The sequence below is a fragment of the Scyliorhinus torazame genome, chromosome 19, assembly GCF_047496885.1.
Source record: "Scyliorhinus torazame isolate Kashiwa2021f chromosome 19, sScyTor2.1, whole genome shotgun sequence".
NCBI classification, from domain to species: domain Eukaryota; kingdom Metazoa; phylum Chordata; class Chondrichthyes; order Carcharhiniformes; family Scyliorhinidae; genus Scyliorhinus; species Scyliorhinus torazame.
The window spans coordinates 39415230-39440312 of record NC_092725.1 but is presented as its reverse complement, the minus strand read 5'-3'; the positions used below and the strand labels follow the sequence as shown (position 1 = coordinate 39440312).

Sequence of the window (25083 nt, the reverse complement as noted above, 5' to 3'; positions counted from 1 at the left end):
GTGAGTGAGGGTGGGCGGGTGAGGGTGGGCGAGTGAGGGTGGGCGAGTGAGGGAGGGTGGAGTGAGGGTGGGCGAGTGAGGGTGGGCGAGTGAGGGTGGGCGAGTGAGGGTGGGCGGAGTGAGGGTGGGTGGAGTGAGGGTGGGTGAGTGAGGGTGGGTGGAGTGAGGGTGGGCGAGTGAGGGTGGGCGAGTGAGGGTGGGTGAGTGAGGGTGGGCGAGTGAGGGTGGGCGAGTGAGGGTGGGTGGAGTGAGGGTGGGCGAGTGAGGGTGGGTGGAGTGAGGGAGGGTGGAGTGTGGGTGGGCGAGTGTGGGTGGGTGGAGTGAGGGTGGGCGGAGTGAGGGTGGGTGGAGTGAGGGTGGGCGAGTGAGGGTGGGCGAGTGAGGATGGGCGAGTGAGGGTGGGTGGAGTGAGGGAGGGTGGAGTGAGGGTGGGCGAGTGAGGGTGGGCGAGTGAGGATGGGCGAGTGAGGGTGGGTGGAGTGAGGGAGGGTGGAGTGAGGGTGGGCGAGTGAGGGTGGGTGAGTGAGGGTGGGCGGAGTGAGGGTGGATGGAGTGAGGGTGGGTGAGTGAGGGTGGGTGGAGTGAGGGTGGGCGAGTGAGGGTGGGCGAGTGAGGGTGGGTGAGTGAGGGTGGGCGAGTGAGGGTGGGCGAGTGAGGGTGGGTGGAGTGAGGGTGGGCGAGTGAGGGTGGGTGAGTGAGGGTGGGCGGAGTGAGGGTGGGCGAGTGAGGGTGGGCGAGTGAGGGTGGGCGGAGTGAGGGTGGGCGAGTGAGGGTGGGCGAGTGAGGGTGGGCGGAGTGAGGGTGGGCGGAGTGAGGGTGGGCGAGTGAGGGTGGGCGAGTGAGGGTGGGCGGAGTGAGGGTGGGCGAGTGAGGGTGGGCGGAGTGAGGGTGGGCGAGTGAGGGTGGGCGAGTGAGGGTGGGCGGAGTGAGGGTGGGCGGAGTGTGGGTGGGTGAGTGAGGGTGGGCGGAGTGAGGGTGGGCGAGTGAGGGTGGGCGAGTGTGGGTGGGCGAGTGAGGGTGGGCGAGTGAGGGTGGGCGAGTGAGGGTGGGCGAGTGAGGGTGGGCGAGTGAGGATGGGCGAGTGAGGGTGGGCGAGTGAGGGTGGGCGAGTGAGGGTGGGCGGAGTGTGGGTGGGCGGAGTGAGGGTGGGCGAGTGAGGGTGGGTGAGTGAGGGTGGGCGAGTGAGGGTGGGCGAGTGAGGATGGGCGAGTGAGGGTGGGCGAGTGAGGGTGGGCGAGTGAGGGTGGGCGGAGTGAGGGTGGGCGGAGTGTGGGTGGGCGAGTGAGGGTGGGCGAGTGAGGGTGGGTGAGTGAGGGTGGGCGAGTGAGGGTGGGCGAGTGAGGGTGGGTGAGTGAGGGTGGGCGAGTGAGGGTGGGCGGAGTGAGGGTGGGTGAGTGAGGGTGGGCGAGTGAGGGTGGGCGAGTGAGGGTGGGCGAGTGAGGGTGGGCGAGTGAGGGTGGGCGAGTGAGGGTGGGCGAGTGAGGGTGGGAGGAGTGAGGGTGGGTGGAGTGAGGGTGGGCGAGTGAGGGTGGGCGAGTGAGGGTGGGCGAGTGAGGGTGGGTGGAGTGAGGGTGGGCGAGTGAGGGTGGGCGGAGTGAGGGTGGGAGGAGTGAGGGTGGGCGAATGAGGGTGGGCGGAGTGAGGGTGGGCGAGTGAGGGTGGGCGAGTGAGGGTGGGCGAGTGAGGGTGGGCGAGTGAGGGTGGGCGAGTGAGGGTGGGCGAGTGAGGGTGGGCGAGTGAGGGTGGGTGGAGTGAGTGTGGGTGGAGTGAGGGTGGGTGGAGTGAGGGTGGGCGAGTGAGGGTGGGTGGAGTGAGTGTGGGTGGAGTGAGGGTGGGCGAGTGAGGGTGGGCGAGTGAGGGTGGGCGAGTGAGGGTGGGCGAGTGAGGGTGGGTGGAGTGAGGGTGGGCGAGTGAGGGTGGGCGAATGAGGGTGGGCGAGTGAGGGTGGGCGAGTGATGGTGGGCGAGTGAGGGTGGGCGAGTGAGGGTGGGTGGAGTGAGGGTGGGTGGAGTGAGGGTGGGCGAATGAGGGTGGGCGAGTGAGGGTGGGCGAGTGATGGTGGGCGAGTGAGGGTGGGCGAGTGAGGGTGGGTGGAGTGAGGGTGGGTGGAGTGAGGGTGGGCGAGTGAGGGTGGGCGAATGAGGGTGGGCGAGTGAGGGTGGGTGGAGTGAGGGTGGGTGGAGTGAGGGTGGGTGGAGTGAGGGTGGGCGAGTGCTGGTGGGCGGAGTGAGGGTGGGCGAGTGAGGGTGGGTGGAGTCAGGGTGGGCGAGTGAGGGTGGGCGAGTGAGGGTGGGTGAGTGAGGGTGGGCGGAGTGAGGGTGGGCGAGTGAGGGTGGGCGGAGTGAGGGTGGGCGGAGTGAGGGTGGGCGAGTGAGGGTGGGCGAGTGAGGGTGGGCGAGTGAGGGTGGGCGAGTGAGGGTGGGCGAGTGAGGGTGGGTGGAGTGAGGGTGGGCGAGTGAGGGTGGGCGAGTGAGGGTGGGTGGAGTGAGGGTGGGCGGAGTGAGGGTGGGCGAGTGAGGGTGGGCGGAGTGAGGGTGGGCGAGTGAGGGTGGGCGAGTGAGGGTGGGTGGAGTGAGGGTGGGCGAGTGAGGGTGGGCGGAGTGAGGGTGGGCGGAGTGAGGGTGGGCGAGTGAGGGTGGGTGGAGTGAGGGTGGGCGGAGTGAGGGTGGGCGAGTGAGGGTGGGCGGAGTGAGGGTGGGCGAGTGAGGGTGGGCGAGTGAGGGTGGGCGAGTGAGGGTGGGCGGAGTGAGGGTGGGCGAGTGAGGGTGGGCGAGTGAGGGTGGGCGAGTGAGGGTGGGCGAGTGAGGGTGGGCGAGTGAGGGTGGGCGAGTGAGGGTGGGCGAGTGAGGGTGGGTGAGTGAGGGTGGGCGAGTGAGGGTGGGCGAGTGAGGGTGGGCGAGTGAGGGTGGGCGAGTGAGGGTGGGCGGAGTGAGGGTGGGCGAGTGAGGGTGGGCGAGTGAGGGTGGGCGAGTGAGGGTGGGCGAGTGAGGGTGGGCGAGTGAGGGTGGGTGGAGTGAGGGTGGGCGGAGTGATGGTGGGCGAGTGAGGGTGGGTGGAGTGAGGGTGGGCGGAGTGTGGGTGGGCGGAGTGAGGGTGGGTGGAGTGAGGGTGGGCGAGTGAGGGTGGGCGGAGTGTGGGTGGGTGGAGTGAGGGTGGGTGGAGTGTGGGTGGGCGGAGTGAGGGTGGGCGAGTGAGGGTGGGCGAGTGAGGGTGGGCGAGTGAGGGTGGGCGAGTGAGGGTGGGCGAGTGAGGGTGGGCGAGTGAGGGTGGGTGGAGTGTGGGTGGGCGGAGTGTGGGTGGGCGAGTGAGGGTGGGCGAGTGAGGGTGGGCGAGTGAGGGTGGGCGGAGTGAGGGTGGGCGGAGTGAGGGTGGGCGGAGTGAGGGTGGGCGGAGTGAGGGTGGGTGGAGTGAGGGTGGGCGGGTGAGGGTGGGTGGAGTGAGGATGGGCGAGTGAGGGTGGGTGGAGTGAGGGTGGGTGGAGTGAGGGTGGGCGAGTGAGGGTGGGCGAGTGAGGGTGGGAGGAGTGAGGGTGGGCGGAGTGAGGGTGGGTGAGTGAGGGTGGGCGAGTGAGGGTGGGCGGAGTGAGGGTGGGTGAGTGAGGGTGGGCGAGTGAGGGTGGGCGGAGTGAGGGTGGGCGGAGTGAGGGTGGGCGAGTGAGGGTGGGCGAGTGAGGGTGGGCGAGTGAGGGTGGGTGGAGTGAGGGTGGGCGGAGTGAGGGTGGGCGAGTGAGGGTGGGCGAGTGAGGGTGGGCGAGTGAGGGTGGGTGGAGTGAGGGTGGGCGGAGTGAGGGTGGGCGAGTGAGGGTGGGCGAGTGAGGGTGGGCGAGTGAGGGTGGGTGGAGTGAGGGTGGGCGGAGTGAGGGTGGGCGAGTGAGGGTGGGCGAGTGAGGGTGGGCGAGTAAGGGTGGGTGGAGTGAGGGTGGGTGGAGTGAGGGTGGGCGAGTGAGGGTGGGCGAGTGAGGGTGGGTGGAGTGAGGGTGGGCGGAGTGAGGGTGGGCGAGTGAGGGTGGGCGAGTGAGGGTGGGCGGAGTGAGGGTGGGCGAGTGAGGGTGGGTGGAGTGAGGGTGGGTGAGTGAGGGTGGGCGAGTGAGGGTGGGTGAGTGTGGGTGGGCGAGTGAGGGTGGGCGAGTGAGGGTGGGCGGAGTGAGGGTGGGCGAGTGAGGGTGGGTGGAGTGAGGGTGGGCGGAGTGAGGGTGGGCGAGTGAGGGTGGGCGAGTGAGGGTGGGCGAGTGAGGGTGGGCGAGTGAGGGTGGGCGGAGTGAGGGTGGGTGGAGTGAGGGTGGGTGGAGTGAGGGTGGGCGGAGTGAGGGTGGGCGAGTGAGGGTGGGCGAGTGAGGGTGGGCGAGTGAGGGTGGGCGAGTGAGGGTGGGTGGAGTGAGGGTGGGCGGAGTGAGGGTGGGTGGAGTGTGGGTGGGCGAGTGAGGGTGGGTGAGTGAGGGTGGGTGAGTGAGGGTGGGTGAGTGAGGGTGGGCGAGTGAGGGTGGGTGGAGTGTGGGTGGGCGAGTGAGGGTGGGTGAGTGAGGGTGGGCGGAGTGAGGGTGGGTGGAGTGAGGGTGGGTGGAGTGAGGGTGGGCGGAGTGAGGGTGGGCGAGTGAGGGTGGGCGAGTGAGGGTGGGCGAGTGAGGGTGGGCGAGTGAGGGTGGGTGGAGTGAGGGTGGGCGGAGTGAGGGTGGGTGGAGTGTGGGTGGGCGAGTGAGGGTGGGTGAGTGAGGGTGGGTGAGTGAGGGTGGGTGAGTGAGGGTGGGCGAGTGAGGGTGGGTGAGTGAGGGTGGGCGAGTGAGGGTGGGCGGAGTGAGGGTGGGCGAGTGAGGGTGGGTGGAGTGAGGGTGGGCGGAGTGAGGGTGGGCGAGTGAGGGTGGGCGAGTGAGGGTGGGTGGAGTGAGGGTGGGTGGAGTGAGGGTGGGCGAGTGAGGGTGGGCGAGTGAGGGTGGGTGGAGTGAGGGTGGGTGGAGTGTGGGTGGGCGAGTGAGGGTGGGTGAGTGAGGGTGGGCGGAGTGAGGGTGGGCGAGTGAGGGTGGGTGGAGTGAGGGTGGGTGAGTGAGGGTGGGCGAGTGAGGGTGGGTGGAGTGAGGGTGGGCGGAGTGAGGGTGGGCGAGTGAGGGTGGGCGAGTGAGGGTGGGCGAGTGAGGGTGGGCGAGTGAGGGTGGGCGAGTGAGGGTGGGTGGAGTGAGGGTGGGTGGAGTGAGGGTGGGCGAGTGAGGGTGGGCGAGTGAGGGTGGGTGAGTGAGGGTGGGTGAGTGAGGATGGGCGAGTGAGGGTGGGTGGAGTGAGGGTGGGTGGAGTGAGGGTGGGCGAGTGAGGGTGGGCGAGTGAGGGTGGGCGAGTGAGGGTGGGTGGAGTGAGGGTGGGTGGAGTGTGGGTGGGCGAGTGAGGGTGGGTGAGTGAGGGTGGGCGAGTGAGGGTGGGCGAGTGAGGGTGGGTGGAGTGAGGGTGGGCGGAGTGAGGGTGGGCGAGTGAGGGTGGGCGAGTGAGGGTGGGCGAGTGAGGGTGGGCGAGTGAGGGTGGGCGGAGTGAGGGTGGGTGAGTGAGGGTGGGTGGAGTGAGGGTGGGTGGAGTGAGGGTGGGCGAGTGAGGGTGGGCGAGTGAGGGTGGGTGAGTGAGGGTGGGTGAGTGAGGATGGGCGAGTGAGGGTGGGTGGAGTGAGGGTGGGCGGAGTGAGGGTGGGAGGAGTGAGGGTGGGCGGAGTGAGGGTGGGAGGAGTGAGGGTGGGCGGAGTGAGGGTGGGAGGAGTGAGGGTGGGCGAGTGAGGGTGGGTGAGTGAGGATGGGCGAGTGAGGGTGGGTGGAGTGAGGGTGGGTGAGTGAGGATGGGCGAGTGAGGGTGGGCGAGTGAGGGTGGGTGAGTGAGGATGGGCGAGTGAGGGTGGGTGGAGTGAGGGTGGGTGGAGTGAGGGTGGGAGGAGTGAGGGTGGGCGGAGTGAGGGTGGGAGGAGTGAGGGTGGGCGAGTGAGGGTGGGAGGAGTGAGGGTGGGCGGAGTGAGGGTGGGAGGAGTGAGGGTGGGCGAGTGAGGGTGGGCGAGTGAGGGTGGGTGAGTGAGGGTGGGCGAGTGAGGGTGGGCGGAGTGAGGGTGGGCGAGTGAGGGTGGGCGAGTGAGGGTGGGTGAGTGAGGGTGGGCGAGTGAGGGTGGGCGGAGTGAGGGTGGGCGAGTGAGGGTGGGTGAGTGAGGGTGGGCGAGTGAGGGTGGGCGGAGTGAGGGTGGGCGGAGTGAGGGTGGGCGGAGTGACGGTGGGCGAGTGAGGGTGGGCGGAGTGAGGGTGGGCGGAGTGAGGGTGGGCGAGTGAGGGTGGGTGGAGTGAGGGTGGGCGGAGTGAGGGTGGGCGAGTGAGGGTGGGCGGAGTGTGGGTGGGCGAGTGAGGGTGGGTGGAGTGAGGGTGGGCGAGTGAGGGGCAGAGTGAGGGTGGGCGAGTGAGGGGCAGAGTGAGGGTGGGCGAGTGAGGGTGGGCGAGTGAGGGTGGGCGAGTGAGGGTGGGTGGAGTGAGGGTGGGCGAGTGAGGGTGGGCGAGTGAGGGTGGGTGGAGTGAGGGTGGGCGAGTGAGGGTGGGCGAGTGAGGGTGGGTGGAGTGAGGGTGGGCGAGTGAGGGTGGGTGGAGTGAGGGTGGGCGAGTGAGGGGCAGAGTGAGGGTGGGCGAGTGAGGGGCAGAGTGAGGGTGGGCGAGTGAGGGTGGGCGGAGTGAGGGTGGGTGGAGTGAGGGTGGGCGGAGTGAGGGTGGGCGGAGTGACGGTGGGCGGAGTGAGGGTGGGCGGAGTGAGGGTGGGCGAGTGAGGGTGGGCGAGTGAGGGTGGGCGGAGTGTGGGTGGGCGAGTGAGGGTGGGTGGAGTGAGGGTGGGCGGAGTGAGGGTGGGCGGAGTGACGGTGGGCGAGTGAGGGTGGGCGGAGTGAGGGTGGGCGGAGTGAGGGTGGGCGAGTGAGGGTGGGCGGAGTGAGGGTGGGCGAGTGAGGGTGGGTGGAGTCAGGGTGGGCGAGTGAGGGTGGGTGGAGTGAGGGTGGGTGGAGTGAGGGTGGGCGAGTGAGGGTGGGTGGAGTGAGGGTGGGCGGAGTGAGGGTGGGCGGAGTGAGGGTGGGCGAGTGAGGGTGGGCGAGTGAGGGTGGGTGGAGTCAGGGTGGGCGAGTGAGGGTGGGTGGAGTGAGGGTGGGTGGAGTGAGGGTGGGCGGAGTGAGGGTGGGCGAGTGAGGGTGGGCGAGTGAGGGTGGGCGAGTGAGGGTGGGTGGAGTCAGGGTGGGCGAGTGAGGGTGGGTGGAGTGAGGGTGGGCGAGTGAGGGTGGGTGGAGTGAGGGTGGGTGGAGTGAGGGTGGGCGAGTGAGGGTGGGCGGAGTGAGGGTGGGTGGAGTCAGGGTGGGCGAGTGAGGGTGGGTGGAGTGAGGGTGGGTGGAGTGAGGGTGGGCGAGTGAGGGTGGGTGGAGTGAGGGTGGGCGAGTGAGGGTGGGTGGAGTGAGGGTGGGTGGAGTGTGGGTGGGCGAGTGAGGGTGGGTGGAGTGAGGGTGGGTGGAGTGAGGGTGGGCGAGTGAGGGTGGGCGGAGTGAGGGTGGGTGGAGTCAGGGTGGGCGAGTGAGGGTGGGTGGAGTGAGGGTGGGTGGAGTGAGGGTGGGCGAGTGAGGGTGGGTGGAGTGAGGGTGGGCGAGTGAGGGTGGGCGGAGTGAGGGTGGGCGAGTGAGGGTGGGTGGAGTGAGGGTGGGCGGAGTCAGGGTGGGCGGAGTGAGGGTGGGCGAGCGAGGGTGGGCGAGTGAGGGTGGGTGGAGTGAGGGTGGGCGAGTGAGGGTGGGCGAGTGAGGGTGGGCGGAGTGAGGGTGGGCGGAATGAGGGTGGGCGGGTGAGGGTGGGCGAGTGAGGGTGGGCGAGTGAGGGTGGGCGAGTGAGGGTGGGCGAGTGAGGGTGGGCGAGTGAGGGTGGGTGGAGTGAGGGTGGGCGAGTGAGGGTGGGCGAGTGAGGGTGGGCGAGTGAGAGTGGGCGGAATGAGGGTGGGCGGAATGAGGGTGGGCGGGTGAGGGTGGGCGAGTGAGGGTGGGCGAGTGAGGGTGGGCGGAATGAGGGTGGGCGGAATGAGGGTGGGCGAGTGAGGGTGGGCGGAATGAGGGTGGGCGAGTGAGGGTGGGCGAGTGAGGGTGGGCGAGTGAGGGTGGGCGAGTGAGGGTGGGCGAGTGAGGGTGGGCGGAATGAGGGTGGGCGGAATGAGGGTGGGCGGGTGAGGGTGGGCGAGTGAGGGTGGGCGAGTGAGGGTGGGCGAGTGAGGGTGGGCGAATGAGGGGCAGAGTGAGGGTGGGTGGAGTGAGGGTGGGCGGAGTGAGGGTGGGCGAGTGAGGGTGGGCGAGTGAGGGTGGGCGAGTGAGGGTGGGCGAGTGAGGGTGGGCGGAGTGAGGGTGGGCGGAGTGTGGGTGGGCGGAGTGAGGGTGGGCGGAGTGTGGGTGGGCGAGTGAGGGTGGGCGAGTGAGGGTGGGCGAGTGAGGGTGGGCGGAGTGAGGGTGGGCGGAGTGTGGGTGGGCGGAGTGAGGGTGGGCGGAGTGTGGGTGGGCGAGTGAGGGTGGGCGAGTGAGGGTGGGCAGAGTGAGGGTGGGCGAGTGTGGGTGGGTGGAGTGAGGGTGGGCGGAGTGAGGGTGGGCGGAGTGTGGGTGGGCGGAGTGAGGGTGGGCGGAGTGTGGGTGGGCGGAGTGAGGGTGGGCGGAGTGTGGGTGGGCGGAGTGTGGGTGGGCGGAGTGAGGGTGGGCAGAGTGAGGGTGGGCAGAGTGAGGGTGGGTGGAGTGAGGGTGGGCGAGTGAGGGTGGGCGAGTGAGGGTGGGTGGAGTGAGGGTGGGCGGAGTGAGGGTGGGCGAGTGAGGGTGGGTGGAGTGAGGGTGGGCGGAGTGAGGGTGGGTGGAGTGAGGGTGGGTGGAGTGAGGGTGGGCGAGTGAGGGTGGGCGAGTGAGGGTGGGCGAGTGAGGGTGGGTGGAGTGAGGGTGGGTGGAGTGAGGGTGGGCGAGTGAGGGTGGGCGAGTGAGGGTGGGCGAGTGAGGGTGGGCGGAGTGAGGGTGGGTGGAGTGAGGGTGGGCAGAGTGAGGGTGGGCGGAGTGAGGGTGGGTGGAGTGAGGGTGGGCAGAGTGAGGGTGGGCGAGTGAGGGTGGGCGAGTGAGGGTGGGCGAATGAGGGGCAGAGTGAGGGTGGGCGGAGTGTGGGTGGGCGGAGTGTGGGTGGGCGGAGTGAGGGTGGGCGGAGTGAGGGTGGGCGGAGTGAGGGTGGGCGAGTGAGGGTGGGCGAGTGAGGGTGGGCGAGTGCTGGTGGGCGGAGTGAGGGTGGGCGATTGAGGGTGGGCGATTGAGGGTGGGCAGAAAGTATAAACATTGGTTGAATGTACAGAATTCAGGGGAAGGAGTCAAGACAATGGATTGGGAGCAGGAAGTTCCGAAATAGAGGGCACAGAAACGCAGTGCCAGTTCAAATAGTACATCGGGTAGTGAACAGGTCCGCAGGAAAAGGTCGAGAACTATTGAAAGGACATCCCACAGCAGAAGGGAAAGATCAAGCAGCAGTACAGAACAAGATACCAGGCGGGCGAGGGGACGTAGTTTGTCAAGATCTCGGAACATGAGTAAGACTACGAATACTAATAGGAGTAGAAGCCCACATGCACGTGAGATTTTGGTGGCTTCAAATAAATTAGATGAAAAAGTTATCAAAGAAGCTAAACAGCAAGAATTGCATAGTTGGAGTGAATTTGGGGTATCCACGGAAGTACCGGATAGGGGACAAAGAGCTCTATCCCACAGATGGATTTGCACGGAAAAGGTACTTCCGGATGGAACTTATATGGCAAAGGCCAGGCTTGTGGCAAGGGGATTTGAGTTCAGGATTTAAGGGTAGATTCACCTACGGCAAGAAAGGTTATTTTCAAGATTTTCTTGGCTCTACGAGCCACAAAGGCATGGGAATGCAAATGTATAGATATAAAAGCTGCCTTTTTGCAGGGGCATCAGCTCCAGGGAGACATTTTTCTCCATCCTCCTAAAGAGGCAGCTAACACAGAAGGGGTACTCTGGAAGTTGAACAAATATGGATTAAATGATGCGTCTGGAGTCTGTTTTTTTTCGGTAAGGTCAGTTTTGTTAAAGTTCGGCTGTTGCCAGTCGAAAGCGGATCCGGCAATGTTTTACTGGCACTATAAAGGAAATCTTTCTGGCATCTTTATGATGCATGTTGCTGATTTTTTTGTGGGGTGGGACTAGTGATTTCGAAGCTATTGTAACCTCTGGTTTGAGGAAAGAATTCAGGGTTGGAAGTCAGGCTTCCGGTGCATTTAAATATATTGGACTGGAAATTGGACAGACTAAATTAGGGGCAACTTTACGTCAGCAAACTTATTTGGAAAGCATCACCCCAATAGCAATTAGTCATGGCTGGGTTTCACAAAAAGACGCAGTGGTTTCAAAGATGGAAAAAGAGCAACTGCGAAGTTTAATTGGGCAACTGAATTGGTTAGGTAGACAGACGAGACCGGACGTGAGTTTTGATGTCTTAGAGTTGAGTACAAAAATGAATGATCCTAAAGTGGAAGACATAATAAGAGCAAATAAAGCGTTGGCCAAACTAAAAATGATTTGAGATTCCCGGTTTTAGGTGATCTTAGGCACTTGAAACTCATAGTTTATAGTGATGCATCCTATGCAAATTTATGTGATGGGGTTTCAAGCGCAGGAGGTTTTATAATTTTCCTTTTGGGGAACAATGGTAAATGTTGCCCTCTTGTGTGGGAAACAAAGAAAATAAGGAGAGTGGTCAAAAGCACTTTGGCTGCTGAGACGTTGAGCCTTGTAGAGGCAGTGGATATGGCCTCTTATATATCTCAGATATTGACAGAAATTTTGGGATTAGGGGATTTGGGTAATATACCAATTGACTGTCACATTGACAATAAATCCCTGTGGGAAAATGTGCACTCTACAATAAGTGTCAATGAGAAAAGGTTAAGGATAGACATCGCAAGTTTGAAGCAGATGTTGGACAGAGGGGAGATAGCAAAAGTTAAATGGGTCGACAGTAGCTATCAATTGTCAGACTGTTTTACAAAAAGAGGGGCTCGTTCACAGAAACTTTTGGATATTGTTAATGGAGGATATTGTTTCTGTGACTCTTGTTTTTTTTCCTTAAAAAAAAAATGGAAAAAAAGGAAGGGGGGAAATTGCGTGTGTGTTTTTGAGTTTCTTGTAATTTTGTTTTCACCAAATTATCTTTTTTTTCTCCAAGGGGAGACTGTTAAGAATGGGGTAAGAGACATTCCAATTAGATGTCACATTGATGTTAAGTATCCAATAATTGACACTGATATGTAAAGGGGCTGCAGGGAGAATGTGATGTGGTGATAGTTTTGTATAGAGCTGTGTTCAAGGAAAATAAAGATGTTTGTATAAAGGAGCAGAACTCTTCACTCTTTACTCAACAGCAGCCGGAAGCTAACACATGATTTAGATGAATACAATTATGAGGGGCGTAGATAGAGTCGACAGGGACAAACGTTTCCCCTTGGTGGAGGGGTCAATGCCCAGGGGTCAGAAATTGCAGCTAAGGGACAGGAGGTTTCGAGGGGATGTGAGGAAAACTGTTTTCACCCAGAGGGGCGGTGGGAGTGTAGAATTCACTGGGCTAAATTCTGCGCCTCTGGCCGTGTGTTCCTCTCTGTGGTGAGCCATTGCTGACAGCGGGAGTGGAGATGGTCGATAGCTTTAAGTTCTGTCCTGGTCCACTCACGTTGATGCAACAGTCAAGAAAGCCCAACAATGTCTCTACTTCCTGCGGAAGCTAAAGAAATTCGGCATGTCTGCATCGACTCTCACAAACTTCTACAGATGTGCGATAGAGAGCATCCCATCCGGCTGCATCACAGCCTGGCATGCTCGGTCCAGGATCGCAAGAAACTGCAGAGTGTGGTGAACTCAGCCCAACGTATCACACAAGCTTGCCACCCCCACATTGATTCTGTATACACCTCCCACCGCCTCTGGAAGGCAGATAGCATTATCAGAGACCCCTCCCACCCAGGCATTGCCTTCTTCCAGACCCTTCCACCAGGCAGAAGATACAGAAGTCTGAAGACCGGCACATCCAGACATAGGAACAGCTTCTTCCCCACAGCTACAAGACTCCTCAACGACTCCCCCTCGGACTGATCTGTTTCCTGTAAGAACACTATTCACGACACCTATGCTGCTCTTGCTCATGTCTTTGCTTTGTTTGGTCCCTTGTCCCGCACTGTAACCAATCACTGTTTGTCGATGTGCCATTTTTCAATGTATTCTGTCGATTACTCTTTTTTTGTCTACCATGTACGTACGGTGTACTTTCCCTTGGCTACAGAAAGATACTTTTCACTGAACTTCGGTACATGTGATAATAAATCAAATCAAATCAAAATCAACAAGGCAAAGGCTGCGCTGTACAAGAGCGGCGTACAATTTGGAATGCTGTACCCAGCTAAGCTCTGGGTCATATTCCAGGGCAACGTGCACTTTTTTTACAGTCCTTGCGGAGGTGGATGCGTTTGTCGCAGAGTGCGGGCTGGAAAAGCGGCAACTGGGTAAACGATGAGGTGCCCACGGAAAGAGACTGTAATGTTGCAATGGGCTGACATGGGGGCCCCCGGAAGAGCGGAGAGAGAAGAACCCCCCCCCCCCCCGCTACAACCTGGACGACCAACATCAAACCACCACCACAGTGACCGCTTTACCCGGGAGAGTGTGGCCTCGTTCTGAGCAACGAAGGTAGCGATAGAGGGAGGGTTAGACAGCGGATAGAGTGAGCGAGAAATTCAGAGAGCGGGAGAGGGAGGGAAACACAGTATCTCCCGGGAGGGGAGCCAACACACTAGCGGGACAGCTAGTGCCGGCACTAAGGGGATAGGGGAGGGCAGACAAGGGGGGGGGGGATGGGGGGGCATGATGAGAAAGAAATAGGCAAAGACAGATTGAAGACGGCAGATTGGCTATGGCAGGCCCCACGTGGTGGCTTGTAACGAAATGGAGCTGTGGGCACCCACCTAGAATATTCCCTGGGCGAAGGGCGACCACGGAGTGCAGGGGCATATCCACGTGGTGGAAGCACAGTTGGGTGCCCCCTGGACAAAGGGAAACCCCAGAGTGCAGAGGCCCACAGGGCCTGTGGCCATTTTGGACAACCCCCTAACAAAGGGAAACCCCGGAGTGCAGGGGACGATGACAATAAAACCCCATCAGGACCATCACCTGGAACGTCCGGACAAAGCCCAGTGAAAAGATCCAGAGCCTTCGCCCACCTGAAAAACATCAAGGCCGACATAGGGAGAAGGATTGGATTGGATTGGATTTGTTTATTGTCACGTGTACCGAGGTACAGTGAAAAGTATTTTTCTGCGAGCAGCTCAACAGATCATTCAGTACATGGGAAGAAAAGGGAATAAAAGAAAATACATAATAGGGCAACACAACATACACAATGTAACTACGTACACATCGGCATTGGGTGAAGCATACAGGGTGTAGTGTTAGATGAGGTCAGTCCATAAAAGAGTCATTTAGGAGTTGGTGACAGTGGGGAAGAAGCTGTTTTTGAGTCTGTTTGTGCGTGTTCTCAGACTTCTGTATCTCCTGCCCGATGGAAGAAGTTGGAAGAGTGAGTAAGCCGGGTGGGAGGGATCTTTGATTATGCTGCCCGCTTTCCCCAGGCAGCGGGAGGTGTAGATAGAGTCAGTGGATGGGAGGCAGGTTCGTGTGATGGACTGGGCGGTGTTCACGACTCTCTGAAGTTTCTTGCGGTCCTGGGCCGAGCAGTTGCCATACCAGGCTGTGATGCAGCCCGATAGGATGCTTTCTATGGTGCATCTGTAAAAGTTGGCAAGGGTTAATGTGGACATGCCGAATTTCCTTAGTTTCCTGAGGCAGTATAGGCGCTGTTGTGCTTTCTTGGTGGTAGCGTCGACGTGGGTGGACCAGGACAGATTTTTGGAGGTGTGCACCCCTAGGAATTTGAAACTGCTAACCATCTCCACCTCGGCCCCGTTGATGCTGACAGGGGTGTGTACAGTACTTTGCTTCCTGAAGTCAATGACCAGCTCTTTAGTTTTGCTGGCATTGAGGGAGAGATTGTTGTCACTACACCATTCCACTAGGTTCTCTATCTCCCTCCTGTATTCGGACTTGTCGTTATTCGAGATCCGGCCCACTATGGTCGTATCGTTAGCAAACTTGTAGATGGAGTTGGAACCAAGTTTTGCCACGCAGTCGTTTGTGTACAGGGAGTAGAGTAGGGGGCTAAGTACGCAGCCTTGCGGGGCGCCGGTGTTGAGGACTATTGTGGAGGTGGTGTTGTTGTTCATTCTTACTGATTGTGGTCTGTTGGTCAGAAAATCGAGGATCCAGTTGCAGAGTGGGGAGCCAAGTCCTAGGTTTTGGAGCTTTGATATGAGCTTGGCTGGGATTATGGTGTTGAAGGCGGAGCTGTAGTCAATAAATAGGAGTCTAATGTAGGAGTCCTTGTTTTCGAGATGCTCTAGGGATGAGTGTAGGGCCAGGGAAATGGTGTCTGATGTGGACCGGTTGCAGGGCAGCTCGGTAGCATTGTGGATAGCACAATTGCTTCACAGCTCCAGGGTCCCAGGTTCGATTCTGGCTTGGGTCTCTGTCTGTGCGGAGTCTGCACATCCTCCCTGTGTGTGCGTGGGTTTCCTCCGGGTGCTCCGGTTTCCTCCCACAGTCCAAAGATGTGCAGGTTAGGTGGGTTGGCCATGCTAAATTGCCCTTAGTGTCCAAAATTGCCCTTAGTGTTGGGTGGGCTTACTGGGTTATGGGGATCAGGTGGAGGTGTTGACCTTGGGTAGGGTGCTCTTTCCAAGAGCCGGTGCAGACTCGATGGGCCGAATGGCCTCCTTCTGCACTGTAAATTCTATGTCTATGTATGCGAATTGCAGTGGATCAAGGCGTTCTGGGAGTAAGGAGGTGATGCGCTTCATGATCAACCTCTCGAAGCACTTCATTACGACTGAAGTCAGGGCCACTGGACGGTAGTCATTGAGACACGTTGCCTGGTTCTTCTTTGGTACCGGTATGATGGTGGTCTTCTTGAAGCAGGTGGGGACCTCGGAGTGGATTAGGGACAGGTTAAAGATGTCCGCGAATACCTCTGCCAGCTGGTCCGCGCAGGCTCTGAGTGCACGACCAGGGATCCCGTCCGGGCACGTCGCCTTCCAAGGGTTCACTTTCAGGAAGGCTGATCTGACTTCGGAAGCTGTGATGGTGGGTATGGGTGAATTATGGGCTGCTGGGGCACTCGCCAGCGGATTGTTGGTTACCTGCTCGAACCGAGCATAGAATGCATTGAGGTCATCGGGGAGGGGTGCGCTGCTGCCAGAGATACTGTTCGGCTTCGCTTTGTAGCCAGTTATATTGTTTAGTCCTTGCCACAACCGCCGAGGCTTTGCAGAGGTCGTACCTGGATTTCTTGTATAGGTCAGGGTCGTCTGTCTTGAACGCCTCAGATCTGTCCTTCAGTAGGGAGTCAACCTCGTGATTGAGCCATGGTTTCCGGTTGGGGAACGCACCTACTGCTTTCTTTGGCACGCAGTCGCCCACACATTTGCTGATGAAGTCTGTGGCGGTGGTGGCATACTCATTTAAGTTGGTTGCTGAGTTCTTAAATATGGAAGCCCCTTTCTGACTGGTGGAAGACCCTTGGACCTCCCTCCCTGCCTGACATAACCCTGATACCCAGATTGTTTGCCTTGTGACCCTTGAGGCCTTCCCTACTGTCTCCCTGCCACCATCACCGCCCCCTCCATGATTCCCTACAACCCCAAACCCTGCTACTTACCTTTCTTCTGGTTCCCGGCACTTGTTTCGGCCAGATAGCTGCAGTCCCTCTTCCGGCCACTGCAGCGCTGTTCCTGCATGACTGGAGAGCTGTCGGCTGATGTGATTGGCTGGCAGCTTTCCAAGGTGGGCTTTCCTCCTGGTGAGTTGGGGGGGGGGGGGGGGAGTCCTGCCTTCTGCCAAACAGCACTCATTCCCCAAGGAAAGAAAATAAAGGCCAATGTTTCAGATTACTCACCTCAGAAGTATCCATTCTTGGTCACATTTCTCATCATAACTACAGACTAGAGGAACAAATTCTGATTTTGGACAAATCAGACAGAAACATATTTCAGGTGGCTCTAATCTTCCGAAGGACAACTGTCCTCAAACATCAGCTGTAGTCAATAAATAGGAGTCTAATGTAGGAGTCCTTGTTTTCGAGATGCTCTAGGGATGAGTGTAGGGCCAGGGAAATGGTGTCTGATGTGGACCGGTTGCAGGGCAGCACGGTAGCATTGTGGATAGCACAATTGCTTCACAGCTCCAGGGTCCCAGGTTCGATTCTGGCTTGGGTCTCTGTCTGTGCGGAGTCTGCACATCCTCCCCGTGTGTGCGTGGGTTTCCTCCGGGTGCTCCGGTTTCCTCCCACAGTCCAAAGATGTGCAGGTTAGGTGGGTTGGCCATGCTAAATTGCCCTTAGTGTCCAAAATTGCCCTTAGTGTTGGGTGGGCTTACTGGGTTATGGGGATCAGGTGGAGGTGTTGACCTTGGGTAGGGTGCTCTTTCCAAGAGCCGGTGCAGACTCGATGGGCCGAATGGCCTCCTTCTGCACTGTAAATTCTATGTCTATGTATGCGAATTGCAGTGGATCAAGGCGTTCTGGGAGTAAGGAGGTGATGCGCTTCATGATCAACCTCTCGAAGCACTTCATTACGACTGAAGTCAGGGCCACTGGTCGGTAGTCATTGAGGCACGTTGCCTGGTTCTTCTTTGGTACCGGTATGATGGTGGTCTTCTTGAAGCAGGTGGGGACCTCGGAGTGGATTAGGGACAGGTTAAAGATGTCCGCGAATACCTCTGCCAGCTGGTCCGCGCAGGCTCTGAGTGCACGACCAGGGATCCCGTCCGGGCACGTCGCCTTCCAAGGGTTCACTTTCAGGAAGGCTGATCTGACTTCGGAAGCTGTGATGGTGGGTATGGGTGAATTATGGGCTGCTGGGGCACTCGCCAGCGGATTGTTGGTTACCTGCTCGAACCGAGCATAGAATGCATTGAGGTCATCGGGGAGGGGTGCGCTGCTGCCAGAGATACTGTTCGGCTTCGCTTTGTAGCCAGTTATATTGTTTAGTCCTTGCCACAACCGCTGAGGCTTTGCAGAGGTCGTACCTGGATTTCTTGTATAGGTCAGGGTCGTCGGTCTTGAACGCCTCAGATCTGTCCTTCAGTAGGGAGTCAACCTCGTGATTGAGCCATGGTTTCCGGTTGGGGAACGCACCTACTGCTTTCTTTGGCACGCAGTCGCCCACACATTTGCTGATGAAGTCTGTGGCGGTGGTGGCATACTCATTTAAGTTGGTTGCTGAGTTCTTAAATATGGAAGCCCCTTTCTGACTGGTGGAAGACCCTTGGACCTCCCTCCCTGCCTGACATAACCCTGACACCCAGATTGTTTGCCTTGTGACCCTTGAGGCCTTCCCTACTGTCTCCCTGCCACCATCACCGCCCCCTCCATGATTCCCTACAACCCCAAACCCTGCTACTTACCTTTCTTCTGGTTCCCGGCACTTGTTTCGGCCAGATAGCTGCAGTCCCTCTTCCGGCCACTGCAGCGCTGTTCCTGCATGACTGGAGAGCTGTCGGCTGATGTGATTGGCTGGCAGCTTTCCAAGGTGGGCTTTCCTCCCGGTGAGTTGGGGGGGGGGGGGGGGGGGGTGGTGGGGAGTCCTGCCTTCTGCCAAACAGCACTCATTCCCCAAGGAAAGAAAATAAAGGCCAATGTTTCAGATTACTCACCTCAGAAGTATCCATTCTTGGTCGCATTTCTCATCATAACTACAGACTAGAGGAACAAATTCTGATTTTGGACAAATCAGACAGAAACATATTTCAGGTGGCTCTAATCTTCCGAAGGACAACTGTCCTCAAACATCAGCTGTAGTCAATAAATAGGAGTCTAATGTAGGAGTCCTTGTTTTCGAGATGCTCTAGGGATGAGTGTAGGGCCAGGGAAATGGTGTCTGATGTGGACCGGTTGCAGGGCAGCACGGTAGCATGGTGGTTAGCACAATTGCTTCACAGCTCCAGGGTCCCAGGTTCGATCGATTCCGGCTTGGGTCTCTGTCTGTGCGGAGTCTGCACATCCTCCCCGTGTGTGCGTGGGTTTCCTCCGGGTGCTCCGGTTTCCTCCCACAGTCCAAAGATGTGCAGGTTAGGTGGATTGGCCATGATAAATTGCCCTTAGTGTCCAAAATTGCCCTTAGTGTTGGGTGGGCTTACTGGGTTATGGGGATCAGGTGGAGGTGTTGACCTTGGGTAGTGTGCTCTTTCCAAGAGCCGGTGCAGACTCGATGGGCCGAATGGCCTCCTTCTGCACTGTAAATTCTATGTCTATGTATGCGAATTGCAGTGGATCAAGGCGTTCTGGGAGTAAGGAGGTGATGCGCTTCATGATCAACCTCTCGAAGCACTTCATTACGACTGAAGTCAGGGCCACTGGTCGGTAGTCATTGAGGCACGTTGCCTGGTTCTTCTTTGGTACCGGTATGATGGTGGTCTTCTTGAAGCAGGTGGGGACCTCGGAGTGGAGTAGAGACAGGTTAAAGATGTCCGCGAATACCTCTACCAGCTGGTCCGCGCAGGCTCTGAGTGCACGACCAGGGATCCCGTCCGGGCACGTCGCCTTCCAAGGGTTCACTTTCAGGAAGGCTGATCTGACTTCGGAAGCTGTGATGGTGGGTATGGGTGAATTATGGGCTGCTGGGGCACTCGGCAGCGGATTGTTGGTTACCTGCTCGAACCGAGCATAGAATACATTGAGTTCATCGGGGAGGGGTGCGCTGCTGCCAGAGATACTGTTCGGCTTCGCTTTGTAGCCCGTTATGTTGTTTAGTCCTTGCCACAACCGCCGAGAGTCTGTCTGTGACTCTAGCTTGGTTTGATATTCTCTCTTGGCATCTCGGATGGCTTTGCGGAGGTCGTACCTGGATTCCTTGTATAGGTCAGGGTCACCTGCCTTGAACGCCTCAGATCTGTCCTTCAGTAGGGAGTCAATCTCGCGATTGAGCCCTGGTTTCCAGTTGGAGAACGCACGTACTGCTTTCTTTGGCACTTTGGTAAGAAAGGGCCGGGTGGGACAGACCTACCATTCCTGTTACGGGACGAGGGGGGTAACCATTCTAATTAATAAGAGGATGATGTTCACGGCGAGAAAGCTGGTTACGGACACAGGGGGACGGTACGTCATGGTTCTCGTTAACGTGTACGCTCCCAACTAGGATAACACGGAATTTATAAAGAAGACCATGGCGGGAATCCCCGACATAGACACACACCGACTGATCTTGGGGGTTGGGGGCCTTAACTGCGTAAAGGACCCACGGACGGACAGGACGAACCCCAAAACGGGAATAACCTCTAGCATGGCAAATGAACTTGCCCTTTTTATGGGGCCGATGGGGGCGGTGGACCTGGTGATTCACCCACCCAGGGAGAAGGAGTTCTCTTTCTCCTCCCCAGTGCATAACATATACTCAAGGATCAACTTCTTTGTAGTGGGGAAAATCGGTGCTTCCAGGGCTGGTTAGGGCGGAATACTCTGCAATCGTAACTCCGATCACGCTCCACATTACAGTGGTTAGCACTGTTGCTTCACAGCGTCAGGGTCCCAAGTTTGATTCCCGGCTTGGCTCACTGTCTGTGTGGAGTCTGCACGTTCTCCCCGTGTCTGCTCCGGTTTCCTCCCAAGAGTCCCAAAAGACATGCTTGTTATGGTAAATGGACATTCTGAATTCTCCCTCTTTGTACCCGAACAGGCGTCGGAATGTGGCGACTAGGGGCTTTTCACAGTAACCTCATTGCAGTATTAATGTAAGTCTACTTGTGACAATAAAGATTATTATTATGTGAGGTTGGAGATGGGCAGTGCCCAACGCCCCACATGGAGGTTGGACACGGCCTTATTGGCCGACCATGCCTTTTGCGAAAAAATATCTCAGGCCACAGACAAATATACAAATAACAATCAGGACGGGGAGGTCTCACCCTCCACGTTCTGGGAGGCACTGAAGGCCGTAATCAGGGGAGAAATTATTGCTTTTAAAGCGCAAAGGGACAGGGAGGAGAGGGCGGCTAGGCAGCTGCTAGTTGACTCCATACTGGAGGCGGACTGTAAATACTCCGAGGCCCCGACTGTAGAGCTCCTGGCGGAGAGGAAAAAGCTACAGATGGACTTTGGCCTGCTCTCCACGAGGCAAGCGGTACCCAACTCCGGCAGGCACGGGGGACCCTATCTGAAGACGGAGACAAAGCCAACCGCCTGCTGGCACACCTGCTGAGAAAGCAGGGAGATTGCACAAATTAGGGATAGCAGAGGCACATTGGTAACGGATCCCGACAAGGTCAACAAAGAATTTGAGTCCTTCTACCAGGGGCTGTACAGCTCGGAGCTCCCAGCAGGGAACTCAGGGATGAAGCAGTTCCTTGATGGACTGAGTGTGCCGGTCGTGGGGGAGGACAGAAAACGGGGCCTGGAAGCACTGCTAGAACTGGGAGAGATCATGGAGAGCATTAACTCCATGCAGGCAGGGTAGGTGCCGGGAACGGACGGTTTCCCGGAAAATTTCTTGAAAAGATTTCCGACAGTACCTGCGGGAGAGGTTTACAGACTCGCTGGCGAGGGGCACACTGCCGCCTACGCTGGCACAAGCCTCAATCTCATTAATACCTAAAAACGACAAAGACCCAACGGAGTGTGGTTCCTACAGAGCCATCTCACTACTGAACGTAGAACACCTGAGGTGGTCGAATCCCTGGATGCAGAAAAGGCCTTTGACAGCGTTGAGTGGAAGTACCTCACAGAGGTACTGGAGCGGTTTAGGCTCGGAACAGTATTCACCGCCTGGGTGAAACTCCTGTATAACGCCCCCATGGCAAGCATACGGAAAAACACCACCAGCTCGAACCTCCAGCTGCACAGAGGCATGAGGCAGCGATGCCCATTCCGCTGCTGTTCGCCCCAGCGATAGAGCCATCAGCAATCACACTCAGAACACAGGGGGATCCGAAGAGGAGGCAGACAGCACAGAGTCTCGCTCTATGCGGATGACCTGCTCCTCTACATCTCAGACCCACAAAGCAGCATGGACGGAATCATCGCGCTCCTGAAAGAGTTTGCCGCCTTCTCGGCTACAAACTCAACATGAGCAAAAGCGAGATCTTCCCGGTGAACCCGCAAGGGGGAGGGGCAGCACTAACGGGACTGCCGTTTAACCAAGCCCGACACAAATTCCGCTACCTGGGGATCCAAATAGCCCACGACTGGAAAGGGATCCACAAATGGAACCTCACCAGTCTGTCGGAGGAAGTAAAAAAGGACCTGCAAAGATGGAACACACTCCCACTCTCCCTTGCGGGGAGAATCCAGACGATCAAAATGAACGTACTGCCCAGGTACCTCTTCCTACTTCGATCCAGCCCGATCTACATCCCCAAAGCCTTTTTCAACTCATTGGACAAACTGATTTTGGCACACGGTGGGGGGATTAGCCCTCCCAAACCTGCAGTACTACCAATGGGCAGGGACAGCAGAGAGAGTAAAGGAGTGGATAAAGGAGCCAGAAGCTGAGTGGGTGCTCGTGGAGGAGGACTCCTGCAGGGGGACCTCCCTCTGGGCCCTCGCCACGGCCGCACTCCCATCCCCACCCAAGAAGCACTCAACCAGCCCAGTGGCGGTGGCAACACTCCAGTCATGGAATCAACTGCAACAACATTTTGGCCTAACCGTGATGTCCTACAAAGCCCCCATCTGCAACAACCACAGGTTCATGCCAGTGCTCACAGATGCCTCCTTCAAAAAGTGGAGGCAGGATGGGGGGGCGCTGGCAGTTAGGGATCTGTACATAGACGGCAGGGTCACAACACCGGACGAGCTGGCAGAAATATTCCAACCAACAGGTGGCAATGAATTCAGGTACCTGCAGCTTAAAAACTTTCTACGAAAAGAAACAAGGACGAACCCACGACCGCTGCGGCAGTCGTTACTAGAGGAATTGCTGGACGCAGATATTTTAGGCAGAGGGAACTATAGCGACAGGTACAGACGACTGCTAGAGAGGGTCAACACCTAACTGGACACAAGGGAGAAGTGGGAGGAGGAAGGTCTGAAATACGGTGGAGATTCTGGAGCGAAGCACTGCACCGGGTCAGCTCCACCTCCACAACTAAACGTGGTACATAGACTTGATCAGAAACCGAATGAGTAGGTTCTTCCCGGAGCTGGAGGACAGAATGTGAACGGTGCCAAGGAGGCCCGGCCAACTACGCCCACATGTTCCGGACTTGCCCCAGAATTGCTGGGTACTGGACAGCCTTCTTCGAGGCACTGTCCAAAGTGGTGGGATTGAGGGTAGAGCCATGCCCGAAAGTGGTGCTCTTTGGGGGTATCAGATCAGCCAGATCTATTCCTGGGGAGGAGGGCGGACGCCCTTGCCTTTGCCTCCCTGATCGCCCGCCGTAGAATCCTGTTCGGCTGGTGGTCAGCAGCACCACCCAAAGCTGCAGACTGGCTGTCCGACCTCTCGGAATCTCTCCAAATGGAGAAAATCAAATTCGCCATTCATGGGTTGGGAGAGGGCTTGCACAGAACGTGGGAGCCCTTCACCCGTCTGTTCCTTGCACAGAACGTGGGAGCCCTTCACCCGTCTGTTCCTTGCACAGAACGTGGGAGCCCTTCACCCGTCTGTTCCTTGCACAGAACGTGGGAGCCCTTCACCCGTCTGTTCCTTGCACAGAACGTGGGAGCCCTTCACCCGACTGTTCCGGGGCCTGCTTGTGGCCAGAAACTAGGAGGCCAAGGACAAATAATAATAATAATAAAAAGGGAGAGTTGCCACGACACAGAAGGGAAGGAAGGGAGGGGCAGCGGGGGGGGGGGGGGGGGGGGAGGATCCGGGGAAATAAGAAAGTACAACCAAACCCAAGAGGAGAGGCAGGGGCCACAGGGGAGGGGTGGGGACAGCAGGAACAACAGAATTGGGAAGCAGGGGGTAGAAAAGCGCGAGGAACACACGCGGGAGGGGATACACAGCGGACCTCTGCAAACACTGTGCGAAAAGGACAAAAGACGGAAAGAAGAAACGTGTAAATAGTCAAAACCGATCTCGATGTAAATAACTTTAAGGGTACTGCCTAGGTGCTCCCTTGCAAAATTCTCAGGGTTCTGTTCGTATTTATATTTGTTATGTATACCAAAAAAAACACTAAAAACATTTTTTTTTAAATACCTACAAATTGTACTTGTACCTGCTTTGCGGGCCTACTCTTTTTGCAACCAGGGCACAGACGCTGGTCACCCCAGGTCAGTTCCTGGGGCTCGAAAAACGTCCTCAGGATCTCTTCCTGTGAAAAGGTAAAGAGTGGAATCCATCAAAACCAGCCCGGCCCCATCGACGCCCCTCCCAGTGTTCACCACCAGCCTCTTCCCTTTCCATCCCAGGTAAACACCGGTCTGTAACCACCCCCACTCCCCAGGGATTAACACCAGCCTGCATCCCTCCCCCCCCCCCCCCCCCCACCCCCCACCCCCACCCCCCTCTCCCCTTCCCCACCAGGAGAGCTATAGGGTACCTGGGGGGACTACAGCCTGATTGGGAGAATGAAATTCCATTTTGACTTCCTGACCAAAATCCCTCAACCACCATGAAGGCAGATGTTGTGATTTTTATAACACTGCTGATTGTGAATTGACCTTTGGCAAATTGGCTATTGCATCTTTTATCTTTGACACAGAAATAATGAGTAATGAAAAGTGGTCATTGCTTTAAAATGTCTGTGGAATCTGCAATTATTTTTAAGAATGTTTGAAGTGGATCTTTAAAGAGTTTGCATTATGATGATCCCGGACCAGGCCCCAACATCAATCGTAAAGGGATCAATTGTAATTTTCGTGAATAATATGAAATACTAGCCCATATGACCTGGTGACCATTGACCTGGAAGAGAATCAGCCGGAAGGAAGTTCAGAAAGAAGCCATGTGGTTGGCAGAGACAAAGCGGAGAGGTGGTGGGTGCACACGATCTGCACAAAGAGAAAGACTGAGATAGAAAAATATAGGGACTTCTTGAAGGAGAAGAAGAAAATCACTCTCAGGGATCTGTCAGTGTTTTCCATTTGCCAGGAAAGGAGACAGGAGCTCTTGGAGGTACTGTGCGAGCTAGCCACAAAGTTCTAAACCCTGGCAGGCTGTGTGAATAACTAGGAAACACTAAAGAGCTGGGTGTTATTCCAGAAGTGGCAATGGGGGTGTTAATGGTCACTCAGTCATAGAATCATAGAATAGAATCATAGAATCCTGCAGTACAGAAAAAGGCCATTCGGCCCATCGAATCTGCGTCGGCCCTTTGACAGATCACCCTACCCAGGCCCTATCCTCCACCCTGCAACCTCACTCTCAGGGGTAATTTATCACGGCCAATCCACCTAAGCTGCACGTCTTTGGACTGTGGGAGGAAACCGGAGCACCCGGAGGAAACCCACGCAGACACGGGGAGAACGTGCAGACACCGCATAGACAGTCACCCAAGGTATGAATCGACCCCAGGTCCCTGGCGCTGTGAGACAGCAGTGCTAACCTCTGTGCCACCGTGCTGCCCCAACGTAAAGGAAGTTTGGAAAGCTACATCATTAGTGCTCTTGTGACATGAGGGAGAGAGGTCTGTAGAAGTTTCCCTTGCTAATGATAATCTTAACCATGACAATCGACTATTTGAAGTTATGATTATTATTTGAATATGGCGGCACGGTGGCACAGTGGTTAGCACTGCTGCCTCACGCCACCAAGGACCCGGGTTTGATCCCGGTCCCGGGTCACTGTCCTGTGGAGTTTGCACATTCTCCCCGTCTGCGTGGGTCTCACCCACACAACCGAAAGATGTGCAGGGCAGGTGGATTGGCCACGCGCTAAATTGCCCCTTAATTGGAAAAAATGAATTGGGTACTTTAAAAAAAAATGTCATTGTTATTTGAATAATCAATTGCCTGTTAATCCATGTCTAATTTGCACTGGTCATGATTCATGTTGAAGTTAA

At 57.8% G+C, this 25083-nt stretch overlaps 1 protein-coding gene across 1 annotated transcript in view; it reads right to left on the bottom strand.

Moving 5' to 3' along the window:
- The window catches only part of usp18 (ubiquitin specific peptidase 18), a 119585-nt gene that overhangs the window by 41397 nt on the left and 53105 nt on the right, over window positions 1-25083 (bottom strand). Inside the window, exon 7 of the mRNA XM_072485454.1 lies at window positions 23299-23394. Within this exon, the coding sequence (XP_072341555.1) occupies window positions 23299-23394 (96 nt within the window). The remainder of the gene's footprint in view (window positions 1-23298; window positions 23395-25083) is intronic.